Source organism: Ovis canadensis, chromosome 5, assembly GCF_042477335.2.
Source record: "Ovis canadensis isolate MfBH-ARS-UI-01 breed Bighorn chromosome 5, ARS-UI_OviCan_v2, whole genome shotgun sequence".
NCBI classification, from domain to species: domain Eukaryota; kingdom Metazoa; phylum Chordata; class Mammalia; order Artiodactyla; family Bovidae; genus Ovis; species Ovis canadensis.
Genome location: NC_091249.1, coordinates 44,081,830 through 44,103,548, shown reverse-complemented (window position 1 = coordinate 44,103,548; position 21,719 = coordinate 44,081,830). Strand labels below are relative to the sequence as shown.

At 42.6% G+C, this 21,719-nt stretch overlaps 1 protein-coding gene across 11 annotated transcripts in view; it reads left to right on the top strand.

Moving 5' to 3' along the window:
* The window catches only part of SNCAIP (synuclein alpha interacting protein), a 163,234-nt gene that overhangs the window by 128,404 nt on the left and 13,111 nt on the right, over positions 1-21,719 (top strand). For 9 of the 11 annotated variants that reach the window (XM_069591687.1, XM_069591683.1, XM_069591686.1 and 6 more), the window contains 4 exons: positions 6,222-6,347; positions 13,555-13,724; positions 19,682-19,774; positions 20,353-21,421. In XM_069591687.1, coding sequence (XP_069447788.1) covers positions 6,222-6,347; positions 13,555-13,724; positions 19,682-19,774; positions 20,353-21,421 — 1,458 coding nt within the window. Of the gene's footprint in view, positions 1-6,221; positions 6,348-13,554; positions 13,725-19,681; positions 19,775-20,352; positions 21,422-21,488; positions 21,590-21,719 lie in introns of those variants that run through there. The other 2 variants (XM_069591691.1, XM_069591690.1) reach the window with 2 other exon arrangements.

Below are 21,719 nucleotides of genomic sequence, written 5' to 3'. Positions count from 1 at the left end.
GAGCAGACACTAAGTAAATGTTGGTATAATGATTATTGGATACCTTCCATTTTATGATTTTTATTGCTACAAATATTATTTATTTACCTATAAGTTAAGTATAAGATAAATTTGGCAAAAAAAAAAAAATTTCAGCCTAAACCTCTTTGTGTGTGTGTTAATCACTCGGTCGTGTCTGACTCTATGTGACCCCATGGACTGTAGCCCACCAGGCTCCTCTGTCCATGGAATTCTTAGGCAAGAATACTGGAGTGGGTTGCCATTCCCTTCTCCAGGGTGTCTTCCCAACCCAGGGATATAACCTGGGTCTCCTGCATTGGCAGGCAGACTCTTACCGTCTGAGCCACCAAGGAGGTCCTAAACCTGTTCAGTCAATTCTTGGATGTATTATTTTTTTCACATTCTACTGTCTCTAGATTCTACATTTATTTTACAATAAGTGACAATATGAAACTCTTGCTGGCCTTTTTTTTTTTTCACATTTTACCATCTCAAAAACTGGAATGAATCTTACAATTGATGGCTTGTTAGATTTGATGACTTATAATCACAGACAGAATTGCCTCCTTTAGAACTTACAGTTGTAACAAAACTATAGAGATTTTATTGATAGCAGCAATGCACCTGTGGCATACTTTTCAATTACATTTTTTACTAGACTGTCCAGCAAAGTTCATAAATTACATGTATTAATTGCCTGTATAAAGAAATTCCATTGCCTTTAAGAATGCACAAAAAAAGCATTAAAACAGGTTATCAAAAGAGCAGAAAATCCCCAGAAGAGGAAACTAGTACATAAAGTAAGTTTTCATTCATTAGATGAACATTGAATGGGTAGATATAATAGATATAGGTGATTGGATGGCATGTCAGTTGGAGAGGCATTCTGTAAAACGAATAATACAGAAGAACTGCCTCATCCATGTGGTTACATTGGATGTTCCCTAAAAGCAATACCTATGGGAACATGAAGGTCTGAAGTTACATTCTTTAATATCCCCCACCCGCTCGGCTCTCTCTCACATACACACACACACACACACACACACACACACACACACACACACACGGCAGGGGTGGGGTCACTGGGGAGGTGGGGAGAACACACTAAAGGTCTAAAAGAAAAGCTAGGCATCATGGATATATATTTATATATGATGTACATTCACAGGATCTTCTTAGTTGAAGAAAGTAGCTGTATCTGTTCTGTTCTCTTTACTGGATATTTGTCAAATAAGTCACTGTTTAAACCGTAGGACTGTGGGTCTCTGCAGGCATGTTTTCCAGAATCAGAGCAGAAAGCATTTCTAGGAGAGTGGATGCTAAACATTATGCTTAGTCACTCAGAACATTGTGGCCAACATTGTGTCCGACTCTGTGTGATCCCATGAGCGGTAGCCCACCAGGCTCCTCTGCCCATGGGATTCTCCAGGCAAGAACACTGGAGTGGGTTGCCGTTGTCTTCTCCAGGATGCTTTTACCCAAACCAAGGGATTCTAACCATCTCCATGCCATCTCAGAAATCCTAAACTTTGGTTGTTAAACTAAGTGGATAGTCAGCCCATCCCTTTGAGCAGTGCCTCTCTGCACAGTATCATAGGGGAGATGGTCGTTTCCATATTACTTCTCAGTAAACAGGCCAGTTGCATAAAGTAAAAGTGAAGTAGCTCAGTCATGTCTGACTCTTGGTGACCCCATGGATTGTAGCTCACCAGGCTCCTCCATCCATGGGATTTTCCAGACAAGAATACTGGAGTGGGTTGCCATTTCCGTCTCCAGGGGATCTTCCCGACACAGGGATCAAACTCAGGTCTCCCACGCTTCAGGCAGACTCTTTACCATCTGAGCCACTTGGGAAGGTGCAGCCAGTTGCATAGCTTCTTATTAAAGTGTCCACTGCAGCATAGGAAACTGAATTTGACCTGCTGGGCAAAGACCTACATTGTTTTAAACAATAGGATAATGTTGTTGCTCCTGTTGTTCAGTCGCTTAGATGTGTCCAACTCTTTCTGACCCCATGGCCTGCAGCATGCCAGGCTTCCCTGTCCTTCACTGTCTCCCAGCGTTTGAGTTTCTTGAACAGAGAAGCCTGGTGGGCTACAATCCATGGGGTCACAAAGAGCCAGACACCACGGAGCAACTAACCTGAATTAAGATAATGGTTCTTGCTTGATTAAAGTCTTGCATATTGAATTTGGTAAAAGTAATTATAAGGAAGAATTATCCAGGCCGTCCTAAGAAAAGCAGCAGGTTATCATAACAGTATGGACTACACCTGACTGGGAGAGCCCCAGCAGCCAGGGTGCCTCCTGCCTTACACAGACCTTGTCCTGTTCTCCCAAGGCCTCAAGCCCCTGTAAAGTCCAGGTCTCTATAGGTTTTCCCCAGATTTCTATAAGGGGAAAATTCCTGCTCTTATGGAATGTAGTATTCTATTTCCTCTAACTCCATTACTAAAAATATCAACAACCTCAGATATGCAGATGATACGACTCTAATGGCAGAAAGAAAAGAGGAACTAAAGAGCTTCTTGATGGAGGTGAAAGAAGAGAGTGAAAAAGCTGACCTAAAACTCAAATTCAAAAAACTAAGATCATGGCATCTGGTCCCATCACTTTATGGCAAACAGATGGAGAAAAAGTGGAAACAGTGACAGATTTTATTTTCTTGGGCTGCAAAATCACTACAGACAGTGACTGCACCCACAAAATTAAAAGACACTTAGTCCTTGGAAGAAAAGCTATACAGACATAAACAACGTATTGAAAAGCAGAGACATCACTTTGACAGCAAAGGTCCATATAGTCAATGCTATGGTTTTTCCAATAGTTATATCTGAACATGAGAGTTGAACCATAAAGACTGAGAGCCAAAGAATAGATGCTTTCAAATTGTGGTGCTGGAGAAGACTCTTGAGAGTCCCTTGGACTGCAAGGAGATCAACCCAGTCAATCCTAAAGGAAACCAGCCCTGAATTTTCATTGGAAGGACTGATGCTGAAGATCCAATACTTTGGCCACTTGATGGGAAGAGCCAACTCACTCGAAAAGACTCTGGTGCTGGAAAAGATTGAAGGCAGGAGAAGAGGATGAGAGCATGTGATGGTTCGATGGCATCACTGACTCAGAGGACATGAATTTGAGCAAACTCCGGGAGACAGTGAAAGACAAAGAAGCCTGGTGTGCCGCAATCCAAGGAATCACAAGGAGTCAGAGATGACTTGGTGTCTGAGCAACAACAACAAAAGTCAAAACACTGTGAATTATAGCAAAGGGCATTTTCTGTGCGTGTGGAGCACACACATATCCATTATGATATTTAATTGAGTCTGGAAAACATGAAAGTATGCCTGACAAGAACGTACATAAAAAATATTTCTGATTATCTTGAACTCCTCTGAACTTTACTTGCTAAAGAAGCTGCTGGAATATCTGAGAATATCCAGTTGTTTTCTTCAGTTGTCCGATTTGAAAATAAGAGTGGTTGAATTGGATGATTCGCTAAAATCTCTCCCATTTTACAATCTTAATGTTTAATATCATGGAGCAAACCAAGTCACCACAAGCTTGCCAGTGACCATTGAAGATAGCAGGGCTGTCCTTTTCACCAGCAAAGGCACAGCAGCTTGCCCTCTTGATATTTCTTAGACATTGGCTTCTAACCAGTTGGTCATGGCATTGATCTTGAGATATACCCACTCATCCAGATCTTTTTAGGAGTTAAGGTCACATGATTCAGATGCTGGAAAGGATATGGAGGAGAGAACCCTCCTACACTGTTGGTAGGAATATAAGTTGATGCCGCCACTGTGGAGAACAGTACTGAGATTCTGAAGAAAACTAAAAACACAACTACCATATGATCCAGCAATCCCACTCTTGGGATATACTCAGATAAAAGCATAATTTAAAAAGATGCGTGCACCCCAGTGTTCACAGCAGCACCTATTTACATCAGCTAGGACATGGAAGCAACCTTAATGTCTATCAGCAGATGAATGGATAAAGAAGATGTGATGCATGTGTACAGTGAAACATGACTGAGCCACGAAAAGGAATGCAGCAGTGCCGTTTGCAGGGACATGGATAAACCTAGAGACATTCATACAAAGTGAAGTAAGTCAGAATGAGAAAAACAAGAATCATAGAATATCATTTATGTGTGGAATCTAGAAAAATGGTACAGATAACCTTATTTGCAAAACGGAAATGGAGAGACAGATATAGAGAACAAACCTCTGGATAAAAGAAGGGGGGAGGATGAATTGGGGGTTTGGGGTTGACATATACATACACTACGGTGTATAAAATAGATAGCTAATGAGAACCTATTGTGTAGCACGGGACCTCTACTCAAGGTGCTGTGGTGACCTAAATAGGAAGGAAATCTTAGAAAGGGAATATATATATATTCATTCTGCTGAACAGTAGAAACTAACAACATTGCAGAACAACTGTACTTCAATAAAAATGAATTAATCATCTATCTCCAAATTAAGGTAATTCAGTTTTTGGGGGTTTTTTTTTTCCCTTAAAATAGGAAAAGTAACAGAAGTTGTTCTGCCTTATACATTTGAAACATCACTTGCTCTGGTATCAGTTTCAACTTCCTTTCTTTCTTTGCCTCTGAAGAAGAGAGCACATAGGCCTCTTTTTTATCCACCTCCAGCCACCTAGCCCTGGCCTCGGGGCTCTGCCCCACCTCATTCTCTCTGGACATGGAGGGTTTCCCTTCCGACAAGGTCTGTGTTTTTGCAGCTCACCCTGCTTTGCCAGGGTACATTCTTGGTTGGTTGCAGGGTATTGACTACATATTCTCTTCTTTTTCTTTAGAGGACTTATTTTCTGCTTGCTCCTGTGAAAAAAAGTGTGGTGCATATACTTCGTCTCTCCCTGCTATCACAGTTGCTTTCGTAAACAGTGCCCCGTTCCCCACATGAGGGGAGAAACATGAAAGGAGTTGGCTGTTTTGATCCAACATTCCTTTAGCAGATTAGTTGGCATGTTCAGAAGGTGCAGGCAAATTTAATCCAGAAAAGTATAAAAGTTCATGACCAGTCCAAGCAAATAACTGGGAAAAAATCCTTTAAAAGGCTAAGGAGAGGTTCAAGCCTCTTTGAAAGGCATGATCATCTTTTTAAATGTCAAATTCCACCCACTAAATTTCATGCTGTTGTTTTTACCACTCCTGTATTTTTTTAGCATTATATTTAATTTTTCTATTTTAAAACCCTGAAATCCCATCCCCCTGCTTTCTTCTGAGACTAAGCATAACATGAAAATACCAAAAAAGACTCAGTGGGTAAAATGCAAACAGGTCATGACAACACGCACTGACTGTTCTGTCTTTGCTTTGGAAAGGTTGTGTTCAGAGGTTTGGTGCTCTTTAACATAGAAGAGAAACCTTTACCTTTCAAATGCCACCACCAATTGATCAGAAAAATCAAGAGGGTCCCAGTTTTATTTCAGTGTGGTTATCTTATGCTTAACAACTTTATATGTTTCCCCTTTTTGGAAGCCTGCTGATTGAAAGGTGTGAGATTACGAATTCATAGTTGAAGTGTGATAAAGTAGAAACTAGTTATCTCAATAGTTCAAGGTTTTATAATATTCTTAAAGCTACCAGATAATTTAACAGAGTAGCAAAAATATTGCCTTGAAATCAAAAGACTTGGATTCTGGTTCCAGCATTGACTCCGTCTCACTGTGTAACTTTGAGGAGATGCTCAAACTTTCTCTGAATCAGTTTTTCCACCTGAAGAATATGGAAGCAAAACAAGAGCATTTCTGAGATAACTTTCTGCTCTTTGAATTCTCAGCACAATTCTCTTTCATTGACTTTAGTCAGAGATTCATGAATTTTCAGTTCATACAGAATGGAAATGTTCTCTTCATAGGGTAAGCGTGGCTATAACTAAGCTTCACGTGTTGGAGTTTTATTTTCCTGTCTTCTTATTAGGCTTCTCTACATGTTCAGCTGCTCAGTCATGTCTGACTCTTTGCGACCCCATGGACTGCAGCACACCAGGCTTCCCTGTCTTTCACCATCTCCTGGAGTTTCCTCAAACCATGTCCATTGAATTGGTGATGCCATCCAACCATTGCATCCTCTGTCACCCTCTTCTCCTCCTACTTTCAGTCTTTCCCAGCATCAGGGTCTTTTCCAGTCATTTGGCTCTACATGGCAGCCTAATTAATTCCAACTTGTCCTTGTGTTTATAGGAGAAGATTCTGCTGTGGCTTCTTCAGTTCATGCAAGAGCAGGGCATCTCGCTGGATGAAGTGGACCAAGATGGCAACAGTGCTGTTCATGTGGCCTCCCAGCATGGCTACCTCGGGTGCATACAGGTACACAGGCCCTGCTTCTCTGGAGAAATGAGTGCAACAAGTAGTAAAACAGGAAAAGGGAATTTAAATGTCTAGATAAATCAACTTTGTCTCTTTAGTGGATAATAAAAGAATCAAATTGATATATTTGTATTTCCAGAAATGCACACAGTTCAGTCAGTTCAGTTCAGTCGCTCAGTCGTGTCCGACTCTTTTGTGACCCCATGAATCGCAGCACACCAGGCCTCCCTGTCCATCATCAACTCCCGGACTTCACTCAGACTCACGTCCATCGAGTCAGTGATGCCATCCAGCCATCTCATCCTCTGTCGTCCCCTTCTCCTCCTGCCCCCAATCCCTCCCAGCATCAGAGTCTTTTCCAATGAGTCAACTCTTTGCATGAGGTGGCCAAAGTACTGGAGTTTCAGCTTTAGCATCATTCCTTCCAAAGAAATCCCAGGGCTGATCTCCTTCAGAATAGACTGGTTGGATCTCCTTGCAGTCCAAGGGACTCTCAAGAGTCTTCTCCAACACCACAGTTCAAAAGCATCAGTTCTTCGGTGCTTAGCTTTCTTCACAGTCCAACTCTCACATCCATACATGACCACAGGAAAAACCATAGCCTTGACTAGACGGACCTTTGTTGGCAAAGTAATGTCTCTGCTTTTGAATATGCTATCTAGGTTGGTCATAACTTTTCTTCCAAGGAGTAAGCATCTTTTAATTTCATGGCTGCAGTCACCATCTGCAGTGATTTTGGAGCCCAAAAGTATAAGTCTGACACTGTTTCTATGGTTTCCCCATCTATTTCCCATGAAGTGATGGGACCAGATGCCATGATCTTAGTTTTCTGAATGTTGAGCTTTCAGCCAACTTTTTCTCTCTCCTCTTTCACTTTCATCAAGAGGCTTTTTAGTTCCTCTTCACTTTCTGCCATAAAGTTGGTGTCCTCTGCATATCTGAGGTTATTGATATTTCTCCCGGCAGTCTTGATTCCATCTTGTGTTTCTTCCAGTCCAGCATTTCTCATGATGTAGTCTGCATATAAGTCAAATAAGCAGGGTGACAATATACAGCCTTGACGTACTCCTTTTCCTATTTGGAACCAGTCTGTTGTTCCATGTCCAGGTCTAACTGTTGCTTCCTGACCTGCATATAGGTTTCTCAAGAGGCAGGTCAGGTGGTCTGGTATTCCCATCTCTTTCAGAATTTTCCACAGTTTGTTGTGATCCACACAGTCAAAGGCTTTGGCATAGTCAATAAAGCAGAAATAGATGTTTTTCTGGAACTCTCTTGCTTTTTCCATGATCCAGTGGATGTTGGCAATTTGATTTCTGGTCCCTCTGCCTTTTCTAAAACCAGCTTGAACATCTGGGAGTTCACAGTTCACGTATTGCTGAAGCCTGGCTTAGAGAATTTTGAGCGTTACTTTACTAGCGTGTGAGATGAGTGCAATTGTGTGGTAGTTTGAGCATTCTTTGGCATTGCCTTTCTTTGGGATTGGAATGAAAACTGACCTTTTCCAGTCCTGTGGCCACTGCTGAGTTTTCCAAATTTGCTGGCATATTGAGTGCAGCACTTTCACAGCATCATCTTCCAGGATTTGAAATAGCTCAACTGGAATTCCATCACCTCCACTAGCTTTGTTCATAGTGATGCTTTCTAAGGCCCACTTGACTTCACATTCCAGGATGTCTGGCTCTAGGTGAGTGATCACACCATCGTGATTATCTGGGTCATGAAGATATTTTTTGTACAGTTTTTCTGTGTATTCTTGCCACCTCTTCTTAATATCTTCTGCTTCTATTAGGTCCATACCGTTTCTGTCCTTTATTCAGCCCATCTTTGCATGAAATGTTCCCTTGGTATCTCTAATTTTCTTGAAGAGCTCTCTAGTCTTTCCCATTCTGTTCTTTTCCTCTATTTCTTTGCATTGATCGCTGAGGAAGGCTTTTTTATTTCTTCTTGCTAGTCTTTGGGACTCTGCATTTGGATGCTTATATCTTTCCTTTTCTCCTTTGCTTTTGGCTTCTCTTCTTTTCACAGCTATTTGTAAGGCCTCCCCAGACAGCCATTTTGCTTTTTTGCATTTCTTTTCCATGGGGATCGTCTTGATCCCTGTCTCCTGAACAGTGTCACGAACCTCAGTCCATAGTTCATCAGGCACTCTATCTATCAGATCTAGGCCCTTAAATCTGTTTCTCACTTCTGCTTATAATCATAAGGGATTTTATTTAGGTCATACCTGAATGGTCTGGTGGTTTTCCCTACTTTCTTCCATTTGAGTCTGAATTTGGCAATCAGGAGTTCATGATCTGAGCGACAGTCAGCTCCTGATCTTGTTTTTGCTGACTGTATAGAGCTTCTCCATCTTTGGCTGCAAAGAATATAATCAATCTGATTTCGGTGTTGACCATCTGGTGATGTCCATGTGTAGAGTCTTGTCTTGTGTTGTTGGAAGAGGGTGTTTGCTATGACCAGTGCATTTGGGCAAAACTCTATTAGTCTTTGCCCTGCTTCATTCCGTATTCCAAGGCCAAATTTGCCTGATACTCCAGGTGTTTGTTGACTTCCTACTTTTGCATTCCAGTCCCCTATAATGAAAAGGACATCTTTTGGGGGGTGTTAGTTCTAACACAAGCATTGGCATAAATAGCTGTCTGGGTCTCTCCTTGAGTGTCACAGGACGTGGACAGGGTCTCTTGCCCTTTCAGCATTGCCTGATAACCCCAGTGCTGAGGACAGTAGATGATAAGTACCCTGTGTTCTCCAGATAGCAGAAAACCCCTGTCAGACAGATATCGCCCAGACTGTCACATGGCAGGTGGGCCGTTCCTGCTGTTATTAGCACACGTCGCCTTCCCAAGTGTCTGAAAAACAGGACTGAATTTTCAGGAAACAATTAGAAAAATTCCTTAGAGTGTCAAGTAGTATGGCACAGTCGAGACACAAGAGATGCAAGTTGTGTCCCTCAATGGGGAAGATCCCGTGGAGGAGAGCATGACAACCCACTCCAGTGTTCTTGCCAGGATAACCCCATAGATAAGGGAATCACAAAGAGTCTGGCTATAGTCCATGGGGTTGCAAGGAGCCAGACACAACTGAGCGACTAAACACACACACAGCAGCTAGTAGGCTGGGGAGAGACGGTCCTGTGGTTTTCTCCCTTTCTTTGTAGCAGGACTGAGCTTCTTCAATACGTTCAAAAAGCCCAGAACTGATTCTAGGAAGCCCTTGATATAGACCCCCTCAGCCTGTGGGCAGGCTCGGCAGGGCCCTGATTGGCTAGCCAGTCCACCCAACAGCCTCAGGTGGCCTCACCCTTTTAGCCAAACATACCTGGAGAATTTTACTGTGTCTTATGTGTGTAGTGATGGAAAGAGGTTGGGGAGTGGAGCCACAGGAGGTGGCATCCCCCTGCCCCAGCCACCTGAGGGGACCTCCAAGAGGGCTGCTTAGAGAGTACAGGCTTCCTACGAGAAGCGGGGTCGGTGTCTCGTCCCGCAGCTGAACGCAGAGCTGCCCGGAGCTGAGCCACACCAGGGCTGCCGCTCTCACAGCGCGTGACGGGGGCCCTGAGAGGAGCACGTGGATATGAAAACTGGGCAGGCCTCCTATAGGTAATGGTTTAACATCTGCTAATCCCAAACTCCCAGGCCTGCCCTCTCCCACCTGCCTGTACAGCATGGGGAACTATTTTTAGGATCTTGTGATTAAACCATAATGGAAAAGAATATATAAAAAAGAATGCCTGCATGTGTATAACTGAGTCACTTTGCTATATAGCAAAAACCGACACAACATTGTAAATCAACTGTACTTCAACTTAAAAAATTTTTTTAAATAACTGGATAGGCCTTTTCAGCTAGAAGGTATAATGCTCTGACTGACAAAACAATGAGGGAGGAGGGCTGAAGGGGAGGAGGGACAGTGATGGTGTAAGGAGAGGGAAAGCTTTGAATTGAAACAAAGTTTAGAACTGGCCTGGAATTTACTTTAGGAACATAAATCATCATTACCAGAGTCTGACCAATCACACCATTCTTATCATCGAAAATGACCCAATATCCATGGATTTGTCCCCACATCTGCCTGAAATGTAGGAAAAGAGCAGCTGACAATGTATGGGTGAAGGCCATGATTAAAGAAAATACTTTCACCTCACCAGTTTCATATAGTTCAAAATATCTTATGTGTACTCGAGAACTCTAGGAAAACGGTGCTCTTTTTCACCATATTTGGTAATATTTCTTTTATTCCAAACTTAACAGGCACTTACCAAGGTTTTCCCGTGTGCTGGTAGACTATCTGAAAGAGAAAACTGGGCAGTGAGAACCAGTTGCTCAGAAAAGCAGAGAGGATTAGGAAATGACAGGAGAAGATATGCAAAAGCTGTAAATATGAGACAAGAGCTAATAAAACCAGCATGCAGAGGCAATAGCAAAAAGATCCCTACAGGGTCTCCTCACATGCAACTGCTCTGTGGAAAGCCACATTAACAGCAAATATTCCAAGTGTCTGAGAAGTTTCCCCACTATTGCTGGCAAAGCATGCATCTTCTAATTTGAGACACCCAGTTGTGAAAGGAGTGATGAGAAATCAAAGTGTGTAGAAAAGAGAGAAATTTAAATTACTACCAGGGTCTGCAGAAAGATGAAAGGAATAGCATTGCTTTTTGTGGAGGAAAAATAATTGAATGAAGACTGAAAACTTCATTTTTCCATTTAACAAAACACCGTCATATTTAATAGTCTCAAAGTAAAAAAGAGTAAACTTTTATCAGCTAATAAATGACTGCAAGCCAAAGAAAACCGGCTGATATCACTAATTCTGTTTGAGATTTCAATTTTTTTTTAATATGTGAGGAGAAGCAGTCTGTCCTTTCAGCGTGTTCATCTCCACTTAACACAAATGATATTTTTGGCACTAGGCACCATGGATGTGGAAACTTGGATACTCTTGGAAGTAAGTCTCTCCACTGGGTGTGAGAAAAAGTAGGTTCAAAGAGATTGGAAGTGGAAAAGGGAGTGAGCAAGTGTTGCTATGATGGAGAGAAACACTGGAGAGAAAACTGCAGAGGCCGGAGCCAAGGAGAACGTTAACAGTGTGTGTTTACGCTGGGTCTCTGGGAGCCCAGTGTGAGGTGGGGATACTCTGTGAGCTGAGTGGAAGTGACTGTAGGGCACAGTGACTTTTCATGGCGAGTAATCCTAAACTGAGTGGAAAATGAAGCTCCTTAGTGACCTCTGAGTCTGAGTAGTCTAGAAATTTTAAAATAACAATTATTTCTTGTGGAGAAAACATTATCTATTACTAAAATAAATCCGGAGGTCTACAAACTCATCTTGATAGTGTCAAAAAAATATATCAGACTATAACAGTTGATTGATATTGATGTGACAGCTTTTTGTGGAGTCTGTTGTTACCACAGCATAAAAACTAAAGTTTTGATTTTTAAAAATTAACGATGGCAGGGAATTCTCTGGTATAACGGTGGTTAGAACTCTGTGCTTTCATTGCTGAGGGCACAGGTTCAATCCCTGATCAGGGATCTAAGATCACACAAGCCAAAGTACAGTAAAAAGAAAATAAATTAACAATCTCAACCATGCCTCTTCAAATCTTTCTCCCCTATAGTATTGATACCTTGACAAGATTCCTTAACTTTTTGCCTTTGTTTGACTGTTAACATACACTTCAAACCAATTGAAAAAATCTCAGTCTTAATTCTAATTCAAAGTATTCTCCTCCCCAGCCCAGATCAGCTTAGGGTAGAAGGAATGAGTTTGGGATAGAAGCTTGACTGGCTTGTTTCACACCGCCTTAGCTCCTATTCACTGCTCTCTCCTGGGCTCCACTGTTGAGGACAAATAGGGAGTATGGAGACAGGAAGTCAGCTGTCTCTTTGCTTAACTGGCAGGGGTCATGGCATCTCCCTGAAAGTTGTCTTGCTTCTTTAGCTCACTAAGGTTTGCCACTGATGTCCTCGGGAGCAGCCTTCAGGGGCTGTGGATGTGGTGGGTGGGGTCTTTGGAGGGTCCTTTAGAGCCTCCCCACAGCTACCTGACAGGGAGATGCGGCCCCAACCTTGCGCCCTCCTCCCCATACAAGCCTCTCCACGGTGTTGCTTCCCACTGCCTCCTCCTGCTAAAGAACCTTCTCCATTTTCATCAGGTGATAATAAGCTCACAGCATGCTCCCTTCTACAACACCTGCTCAATCTATGGGGACACATCCTCGGCAGGGCACGTGGTGAGAATACGGGCCCCTGCCATGACAATTCTCCCCTGTTCTTTTTATCTCTGATTGGGTAGGTTCCGTACCAGATCAAATGTGCTGCCCAAAACAGAACAGGTAAAAAAAGTTCCTTCTTTTTCTTATGGGCATCCCTAAATTCATAAGCCCACCCATTGAAAGGGACAGAGCCTCTCACTGCAGACACTGCCCTGCTCATCTCATGAAGGAAAGGACCCCGAAGGACAACACATCCTCCTCCCCTTCCCAGTGTCCTTCTGAGGCTGGGTGGGGTTGATAGTAAGAAGGTTGGTCAGTTGTGTTGTTGTAGGTTCTGAAGGGAGGCATCTGATACTGACTGCTAAAATCTCACTAGAAGTCCTCTTTTTATGTGAGGCTCCTTGCCCCAACCCTGTCCTGCTGTGGACTCTGGTGACTGGTTTTGGAATAACAGGAGAAGTTCCATTCAATCTTCTGTTACAGTCATTAAAAAGTAATGTTTATGGACACACCTAAGGAATATCATACTACATAAGTCAGAGAAAAGCAATTATAATGTATCAGTTATATGTGGAATCTAAAAAATAATACAGATTATTCTGTATACAGAACAGAAACAGACTCACAAACATAGGAAACAAATTTATGGTTACCAAAGGGAAGAAGGAGGTGGGGGAGGGATACATTTGGGAGTATGAAAGTAAAAAATGCTAACTACTGTACATAAAATAGATAAGCAACAAGAGTTCACTGTGTAGCATGGGGAACTATATTCTATATTCAATATCTTGTAACAACCCATAATGGAAAGCAACCTGGAAAAAAGAAATATATATATATATATATATATATATATATATATATATAACTGAATCACTTTGCTGCACGCCTGAAACTAACAAAATTGTAAATCAACTATACTTCAAAAATCTTTTTAAAAATGATGTTTAGAGGGAAGTCCTGACAGATCACGTGTCTCTGCCTTCTCTAACAGACCCTGGTTGAGTACGGAGCAAATGTCACTATGCAGAACCACGCAGGGGAGAAGCCCTCCCAGAGCGCCGAGCGCCATGGACACAGCCTGTGCTCCCGGTACCTGGTGGTGGTGGAGACCTGCATGTCGCTAGCCTCCCAGGTGGTGAAGCTCACCAAGCAGCTGAAGGAGTGAGTGACCTGCTTGTTCCATGAGAACCCGGTCTGGCCGGTCGTGCTTAGGTGTCAGCCCGGTCCTCAGAAGGCTCCGTCGCGCGGGTGGTACCGGGAATGCCAAGTGTCCCCCTCATCTTCTTTCCTTCCCTCGTTCCAAGTCCTCACAGCTGGTGTTCATGCTAAAGATGCCATCTCTGTGGAGGCAAAATGATATTTAAGCAAAAAAAGAATGCAGAGCAAGCTTCCTCAGCAGGAAACTTAAGCCACAGTGAACTAGGGGAGAGAGTCTCTCTCTGTCTTCACATCTCAGGGCCCCAGATGATGTAGCGGGCGCAGAAAGCACATGTGGGCATCATTCCAAACTTCAGTCCTTAATAGTTCAGCAAATTATAAAGAGCATGAGAGAGAAAGTTTCAAGATGAGCCAGTTTCTCAGTTTTCTCAAAAAAGAAAAATGTATATTTGGGAAAGTACAAGTACCCTGGTAACCATTGCCACAAATTTATTATAAAAATTAAGCAGACAATTCCCAAATCCTCAGAATGAAAAATCCTCAAGATGTGAACTCGGCATGATGTTACTTGAAACACTCTTTGTCTAGTTAAGCCCAGCTCTTTTTTTAATGAAATAATGAAGCGGGTACACATTACATAACCAGATGTCAGGGAAGCATGGCTGGGAAGTTGCCATGGTGTGCTTGAAGAAAGGAGGGCCCAAGGCGAGGCCATCTGGGGGGCTGTTAAGCAGGTTGAAGGACTAAGAGCTGAGGCCCCTCTAAGGGGACAGAGGTCAGCCCTTGGAGAACACATTGGCCAAATGACCGTTGCCATACTGGTAAGGGAATCATCGAAAATCAAGAATAGCACTCAAAGTAATGGTAACAGATTAGGAGGATAGACCTTAAAAATTAAGTTTTAGGGGATAAAAGTGAAGTTTTACTTTAAAATCATAAAAACTATTTTTTTCTTCTTTCCTTGTGAAAAAAGATCTGTAGTTGGTGGGAGGCCTTAACTGGTTAGAAGTTAATTCATGCAACAGTGACAAGTCCTTAGATCCTCTGGCTCCTCGCTAAACTTGGGAAACATTTCTCTCTCTGCTTCTGCTCTCATACCTTAGAGGTTAAGAGTTTCTGCACTCCTCCACCCTTCCCCTGTCAGTACCTAGAATACTGTCTGTAATGAGTTTAGGCTTTCACTAGAAAAAAATTTAAACTTAAAAATTAGAGGGGTTCCTTTCTCTCCGACAGTCCTCTGCCCAGGTACACAAGACTCCCCTGGGGCAGGTGAGCTAAGCAAGCTTTGAAGGTCTGGATGTAACTGAAGGGGAAATGCACACAAATTCCTAATTCCCTCAGGAAGTTATCTTGTCAAGGCAAACATACTTGTACACGTGTCTTTATGTACATGTGTAGGTATTTCTGAAAAGAAGTTCCTAGAAAAGGAATTATCAGAACAAATGTACATACATGTGGATTTTTGTTGTTCAGCCACTAAGTCACGTCTGACTCTGTGACCCCATGGACTGCAGCACACCAAGCATCCCTGTCCCCTCCCTGTCTCCCAGAGTTTGCCCGAGTTCATGTGCGTAGAATCGGTGATGCTCTCCAACCATCTTATCCTCTGCCACCCTCTTCTTCTTTGCCTTCAGTCTTTCCCAGCACCAGGGTCTTTTCCAGTGAGTCAGCTCTTCATATCAGGTGGCCAAAATACTGGAGCTTCAGCTTCAGCATCAGGCCTTCCAATGAGTATTCAGGGTTGATTTCCATTAGGATTGACTGGTTTGATCTCCTTGCTGTCATGATACTTGTAGATAGATGCTGCCTAATATCCTTCCAGAAATGGTGTACCAGTGGATACTCCCCCCAGTAGTGTATAGACATATCCATCGAGAGGAACTTTAAAATAGTCCAGTGGAATGTTTTTTTCTAACGGTTTGTACTCAGAGAAAAGACTGAAAAACCTTTCCCTCAATCTCTCAGCACAGAGTTGGAGAGCCTTTCCTGCGCTTTAAGTAGTTGCTTTATTGGTAGAACTCTTCAAGGTCAGAGTCTTGGCTGCTCTCTCTGCTGATGATCCTGGGATAAATCACACATGTATGCTAATAGACAGCAGTTATTCCACTGTCTCCAAACTGAAGGTTGTAGACAGTTGTAGTCAAGCCAATGAGAATATGAAATAAGAGAGGTTATGCTGGAGACACTAGTTTTGTACTTACTGTGTGTCTCAGTGAGACTGGCGAAATTAGAACAGAAATTCACTTACTCTATTTAGTCCACTGTACCCTTCAGACTCTAGGGCACCAATAACATCAAAGGGTGCATGAGGAAGGATGGAAAACACTAGTTTTCCAGTCCAAAATTGTGAGTGGGAGACAGTCTTGAGCGCCTTTTCCTCGTAGGATATTTTTACCAGTCCTTCATCAACATAGCTGTTATTTAGAAATAGTACTCTTCAGCTCTCTTAGACATCCTAATCTATAAGTGTAGGTGTCAATGGGTTGAATTGTGGCCTCATAAAATGATGTGCTGGAGTCCTAACCCCTAGGACTTTGGAATGTGAGCTTATTTGAAGATGGGTCTTTACAAAAGTAATCAAATGAAAATTAAGTCATAGGATTGGGCCCAATCCAAGATGATTGGTGTTCTTGCAAAAGGGGAAAGTCTGGACAAAGAGACAGACACACATAGGGAGAAGATAATGTGCTCAGGAAGGCAAAGATCAGGGTGATTCATTCAGAAGTCAGAGAATGCCAAAGATTGCTAGTGAACCACCAAACACTAGGAGAGAGGCAGGGGGCCAATTCTCCCTCACAGCCCTCCAAGGAACCAACCTTGTCAACACCTCGGTTACACTCTGCTAGCCTCCAGAACTACGAGAAAATAAACTTCGGTTGTTTAAGGAAGGCAACTTGTGGTGCTTTGTTAGAGCAGCCTAGCAGACATACTGGACAAATGCTCACATATTTTCACATATTCATATTTCACATGCTCATATATTATAATTAAAGTTGATTAGTCCTTTCTGAGGGCTTTTTTAGAATCTAGATAATAGAGTCCTTTTTTTCTCCATCCATACCTGGGATTCCTGTCATCAGTCAACCTAATTGCTTCCAAATTGTTTTCTTGACTGTGTCATAATTCACATTGACACCTAAAAACCCTTTAAAAGGAGACTGTAATCTTACTTCATCTATTTTAATCCCTCACCTAATGTTTTTCTAAAATACTTGACAGGCAGTGCCAAATTTCAAAGGAGGAAAAGTAGAAAGCTCTTGTGTATTTTTTATTCTTTGTTTATTCTTTAGATTAGGGTCAGCAAACTATAGACTATATATACACTGAGGCCCAATTCACCCTACCACCTGTTGCTTTTTTTTTTCCCCACCACCTGTTTTTGTAAAGTTTTATTGAAACAGAGCCATACACATTCTCTTACATATTACTGAGTGTTGATTTCACAACTACATAAGCTGAGTTGAGTAATTATGACACAGAATTTGTGGTGTGCAAGCCTAAAATATTTAATATTTGACCCTTTAGGGGAAAGTTAGCTGGCTTCTGCTTTATTTCAGTGTGTGAGTCACAGACTGAGCGAGATAAAATAAGATCACAGACTTCTTAAGTCTTAGGGATGGAATGTTAGTACTAAGACTGACCACTTCTGAGAAAAGGAGACTATCTGGGGCTGGTGGAAGAGTATTATGCAAATCCGATCTCTCAGAATTACATTTAGGTAGCCGACAGCTGTTGAGGATGTGCAGTGACATTTGGCAAGAAGATTGAACTTCCTCAAGCCAGCATCGAAGATTCAGCAGCTCTTTTAAGGACACATAACTCATGGGTTTAGTTCTTCCTTCCGACTCATGGGAGCTGCTACCAGTTTTGATGCTTAGTTTTCTACTCCTGTATCAAATTACCACATACTCAGTGGTTTAAAACAATGGACATTTATCTTACAGTTCTGTAGGTCAGGATAGCAGAATGAATTTCTCTAGATTAAAATCAGGGCTTTCACAGTCTACTTTCCTTTCTGGAGACTGTCAGATGAAAGTCTGTTTCCTGCTCATTCAGGTCATGTAGCAAAATCAGTTTCTTGCTGAAGTCTCTGTTTTCTTGCTGTCAGCTGAGAGTCATTGCCAGCTCCTCGAGGCTACTGCATTGCTTGGCTCACAGCTGCTTCCTTCATCGTCAAAGTCCCCAGCCGCAAGTAGAGTCCTTACCACACTTTAAGTCCCTCTGATCTCCTTTTCTGCCTTCTCTTCACTGTTACTCATGTGGTGAGATTGGACCCACCCACAGTCCAACCTTAATTCCCTTTTTTATCACATAAGGTAACATAATCACATCTTCCAGGGATTAGGATGTGATAGACATCTTTGGAGGGCAATGGGGAGCACAGCAGGAATACTACAGAGATCAGTAAATACTGCTTACTTCTTTAAAATCAGAATCAGTTTAATTTACTTTTTCAAATTCTATAATAATATGTGTTTTCTAAACAGATTTTGCCTTCTTTAACCTGTGGCTTTTAACCCATTTTCTTAAATTTAAATAAAGCACATTCTGAAGCATATGCTTCTATGTCTAGAGTAAATCAGCTGTTGCCATACACAGGTTTCTCTTTATACAAAAAATACCAAGTTATTTACCTGGTAGATCAGCTGGTTGAAAAAGGCAATGGCAACCCACTCCAGTATTCTTGCCTGGAAAATCCCATGGATGGAGGGCCTGGTGGGCTGCAGTCCACGGGGTCGCTAAGAGTCGGACACGACTGAGCAACTTCACTTTGACTTTCCACTTTCATGCATTGGAGAAGGAAATGGCAACCCACTCCAGTGTTCTTGCCTGGAGGATCCCAGGAATGGGGGAGCCTGGTGGGCTGCTGTCTATGGGGTCGCACAGAGTCAGACACAACTGAAGCAACTTAGCAACAGCAGCAGCTCAGCTGGTAAAGAATCTGCCTGCAATGTAGGAAACCTTGGTTCAATTCCTGCGTCAGGAAGTTCCCCTGGAGAAGGGAAAGGCTAAGCATTCCAATATTCTGGGGCTTCCCTGGTGGCTTAGACGGTAAAGAATTCGCCTGCAGTTCGGGTGACCTGAGTTCAATTCCTGGTTGGGACGATCCCCTGGAGGACGGCATGGCATTTTTACCTGGAGAAGTATTTTTACCTGGAGAATCCCCCTGGACAGAGGAAACTGGAGGACTACAGTCCATGGGGTTGCAAAGAGTTGGACACAACTGAGTGACTAAGCATAGCACAGCATACCCAACGTGGAAGCAGTTTGCTTCCTTTGTTTTATTTAGCTTTTTTCTGATGGCTAAATTAACTCAATTACTTTATAAATTCAGACAATTTAGGGAGAGTGAGTAATGTTTTGGAGTATATCCTTCTAGCTTGGGGTGTGGCTGGGGGTTGAGGAGAAAGAGAGAGACTTCTTAAAAATGAGATAATGAGATTATATTACACACAGCATTTTGTAACTTTTTTTTTTAACTTAAGGAAAGTAAATTACACTCTGTGTGTGTGTGTCTGTGTCTGTTTATATAAATACACTTCATACTGTATAGTTTATATATATACACACACACATATATTAGGGAAGCTTTCTCTATGTCGCAAATATTCAGATATATTATCGTTCTTAATAGCTGCCTTCCTAGAAATAATTATAAATTGATTTACTCAGTCTTAGTGATGAGCATTTATGTTACAGTTTTCTTACTAATGGGCTTCCCAGGTGGCACTAGTGGTAAAGAAGCTGCCTGCCATGTGAATAATAAATATCTTGTTGAGTACTTTTGATTGTATCCTTAGGAAAATTTCTGAATTATAAGGGTGAAGATTATGCACATTTGCCAGGGTTTTAGATTTATTGCAACATATTGCAAATTATCATGAGAAAATGTATATCTATTAATTTATGGTAGTAGCCATGTGTCAGAGAACTTATTTGTTTGGATTTGTTTTTCCCAGACAGACAATGCAACGTGTCACACTACAGAACCAGCTCCAACAACTTCTTGAAGCCCAGAAATCAGAGGGCAAGTCACTTCTTTCTTCACCCAGGTAATACCAGAAGTGATGGTGGTTAGGATTGTTAAGTATCTTTCATCTCTGAGCCGTTTTCTTGGACTTTCCTTTATTATCTTTTTAGAAGATAGCAACAGAAGACATTTCATTTTTATAAAGAGGAATAAAAATGAGCTATCATAGGGAAGAAGGCACTGGATCTAGGGTCAGAAGACATGAGTTTATCTCTGGCTCTGCCATTTCTTCTTTCCACGACTGTAAACAAGTCACTTACTCTTTTAGAGTCATTTTTCCTTCAACTATGAAATGGAAATAAGGATATGTAGGCTCATAAGGTTGTTGACGATGGGATTGGGAAAATTTGTGCAAAATTGATGTGTGAAAAAACAAAATAGTAGACACATTTGGCAGTCACAGCATAAGGTATGAGGCATCCCATTCTGGTTATGGTTGCCACCGTGGAATGTTTGTAGTTTGATTGAAGCAGACATTATTCTTATTTCAGTCTTAGTGATGTGGAAGTTATTCGCAGCAGTAAAGCCACGCCGTGGTTCATGGCTGAGTTATTTTAACCCAATAGGAGATCATCTCATATATCCTCCATCCTCTTTCAGTTCACCATCCTCCCCAGCTTGCAGAAAGTCCCAGTGGAAGTCCCCAGACGCAGAGGATGAGTCTGTAGCCAAAAGCAAACCAGGAGTCCAGGAGGGGATTCAGGTTCTTGGAAGCCTGTCAGCATCCAGCCGGGCTAGGGCCAAAGTGAAAGATGAAGATTCTGATAAAATCCTCCGTCAGTTATTAGGAAAAGATATTTCAGAGAATGTCTGCACCCAGGAAAAGCTGTCGTTGGAATTCCAGGATGCTCAGAGTTCCTCGAGACATTCCAAAAAGATCCCCCTGGAGAAGAGGGAACTGAAGTTGGCGCGGCTGAAGCAGCTGATGCAGCGGCCACTGAGCGAGGCTGACACGGACTCCAACAACTCTGAGGACCCCAAGGGCACCCCTGTGAGGAAGGTTGACAGGCCCAGACCACAGCCCATCGTGGAGAGTGCGGAGGGCGTGGACAGTGCAGAGAGCCTCCACTTGATGATCAAGAAACATACCTTGGCATCAGGACGCAGGTTTCCTTTCAGTATCAAGGCCTCCAAATCCCTGGAAGGCCACAGCCCATCCCCCACCTCAGAGAGCAGCGAGCCAGACTTGGAATCCCAGTGTCCGGGCTCAGGAAACACCCCCTCAAGCCAACCCTCTGGAGAAGCCCCTCAGCCCAGCCCTGACAGTGCAGCTGCCCAGAAAGTGGCCACGAGTCCCAAGAGTGCCCTCAAGTCCCCGTCGTCCAAGCGCCGGACATCTCAGAACTCAAAACTCAGAGTGACCTTTGAGGAGCCGGTGGTGCAGATGGAGCAAACTAGCCTTGAACTAAACGGAGAAAAGGAGCGAGAGAAGGGCAGGACCCTCCAGCGGACGTCTGCTGGTAGCGAATCAGGGGATCAGCTCAAAAGGCCTTTTGGAACCTTCCGATCCATTATGGAGACACTCAGTGGCAACCAGAACAATAATAATAACTATCAGGCATCCAGCCAGCTGAAGACCTCCACCCTCCCCTTAACCTCCCTTGGGAGGAAGGTGACAGACGGTAAGGGAAACACCGGGAGCTCTGCTAGCAAAGGAAAAAATAAGGCGGTGAGTGCTGTTTGGAGAATGTCCCTTTTATTCTTTTAAATTAATTATGTTATTCCTAACACCACAGATTACAGCCCTTGGCCACCTTGAGGGAATCCCTGGAAGAATTCTAAAGGATGCATGGAAAAACAGACTCCAGGGTTTCTAATGAGATAAGTTGTGTTGAGTACCTTTTACTCTTCCTTTGGAAATTGAGAGAGGATGATTAAACAGATCACAGGAGATTATATCCTGGTCCCTCGATTTCCCCAAGTAGTTTGATCATTGAGAATTAGGAGTTGTAGACGGGGAGGCATGT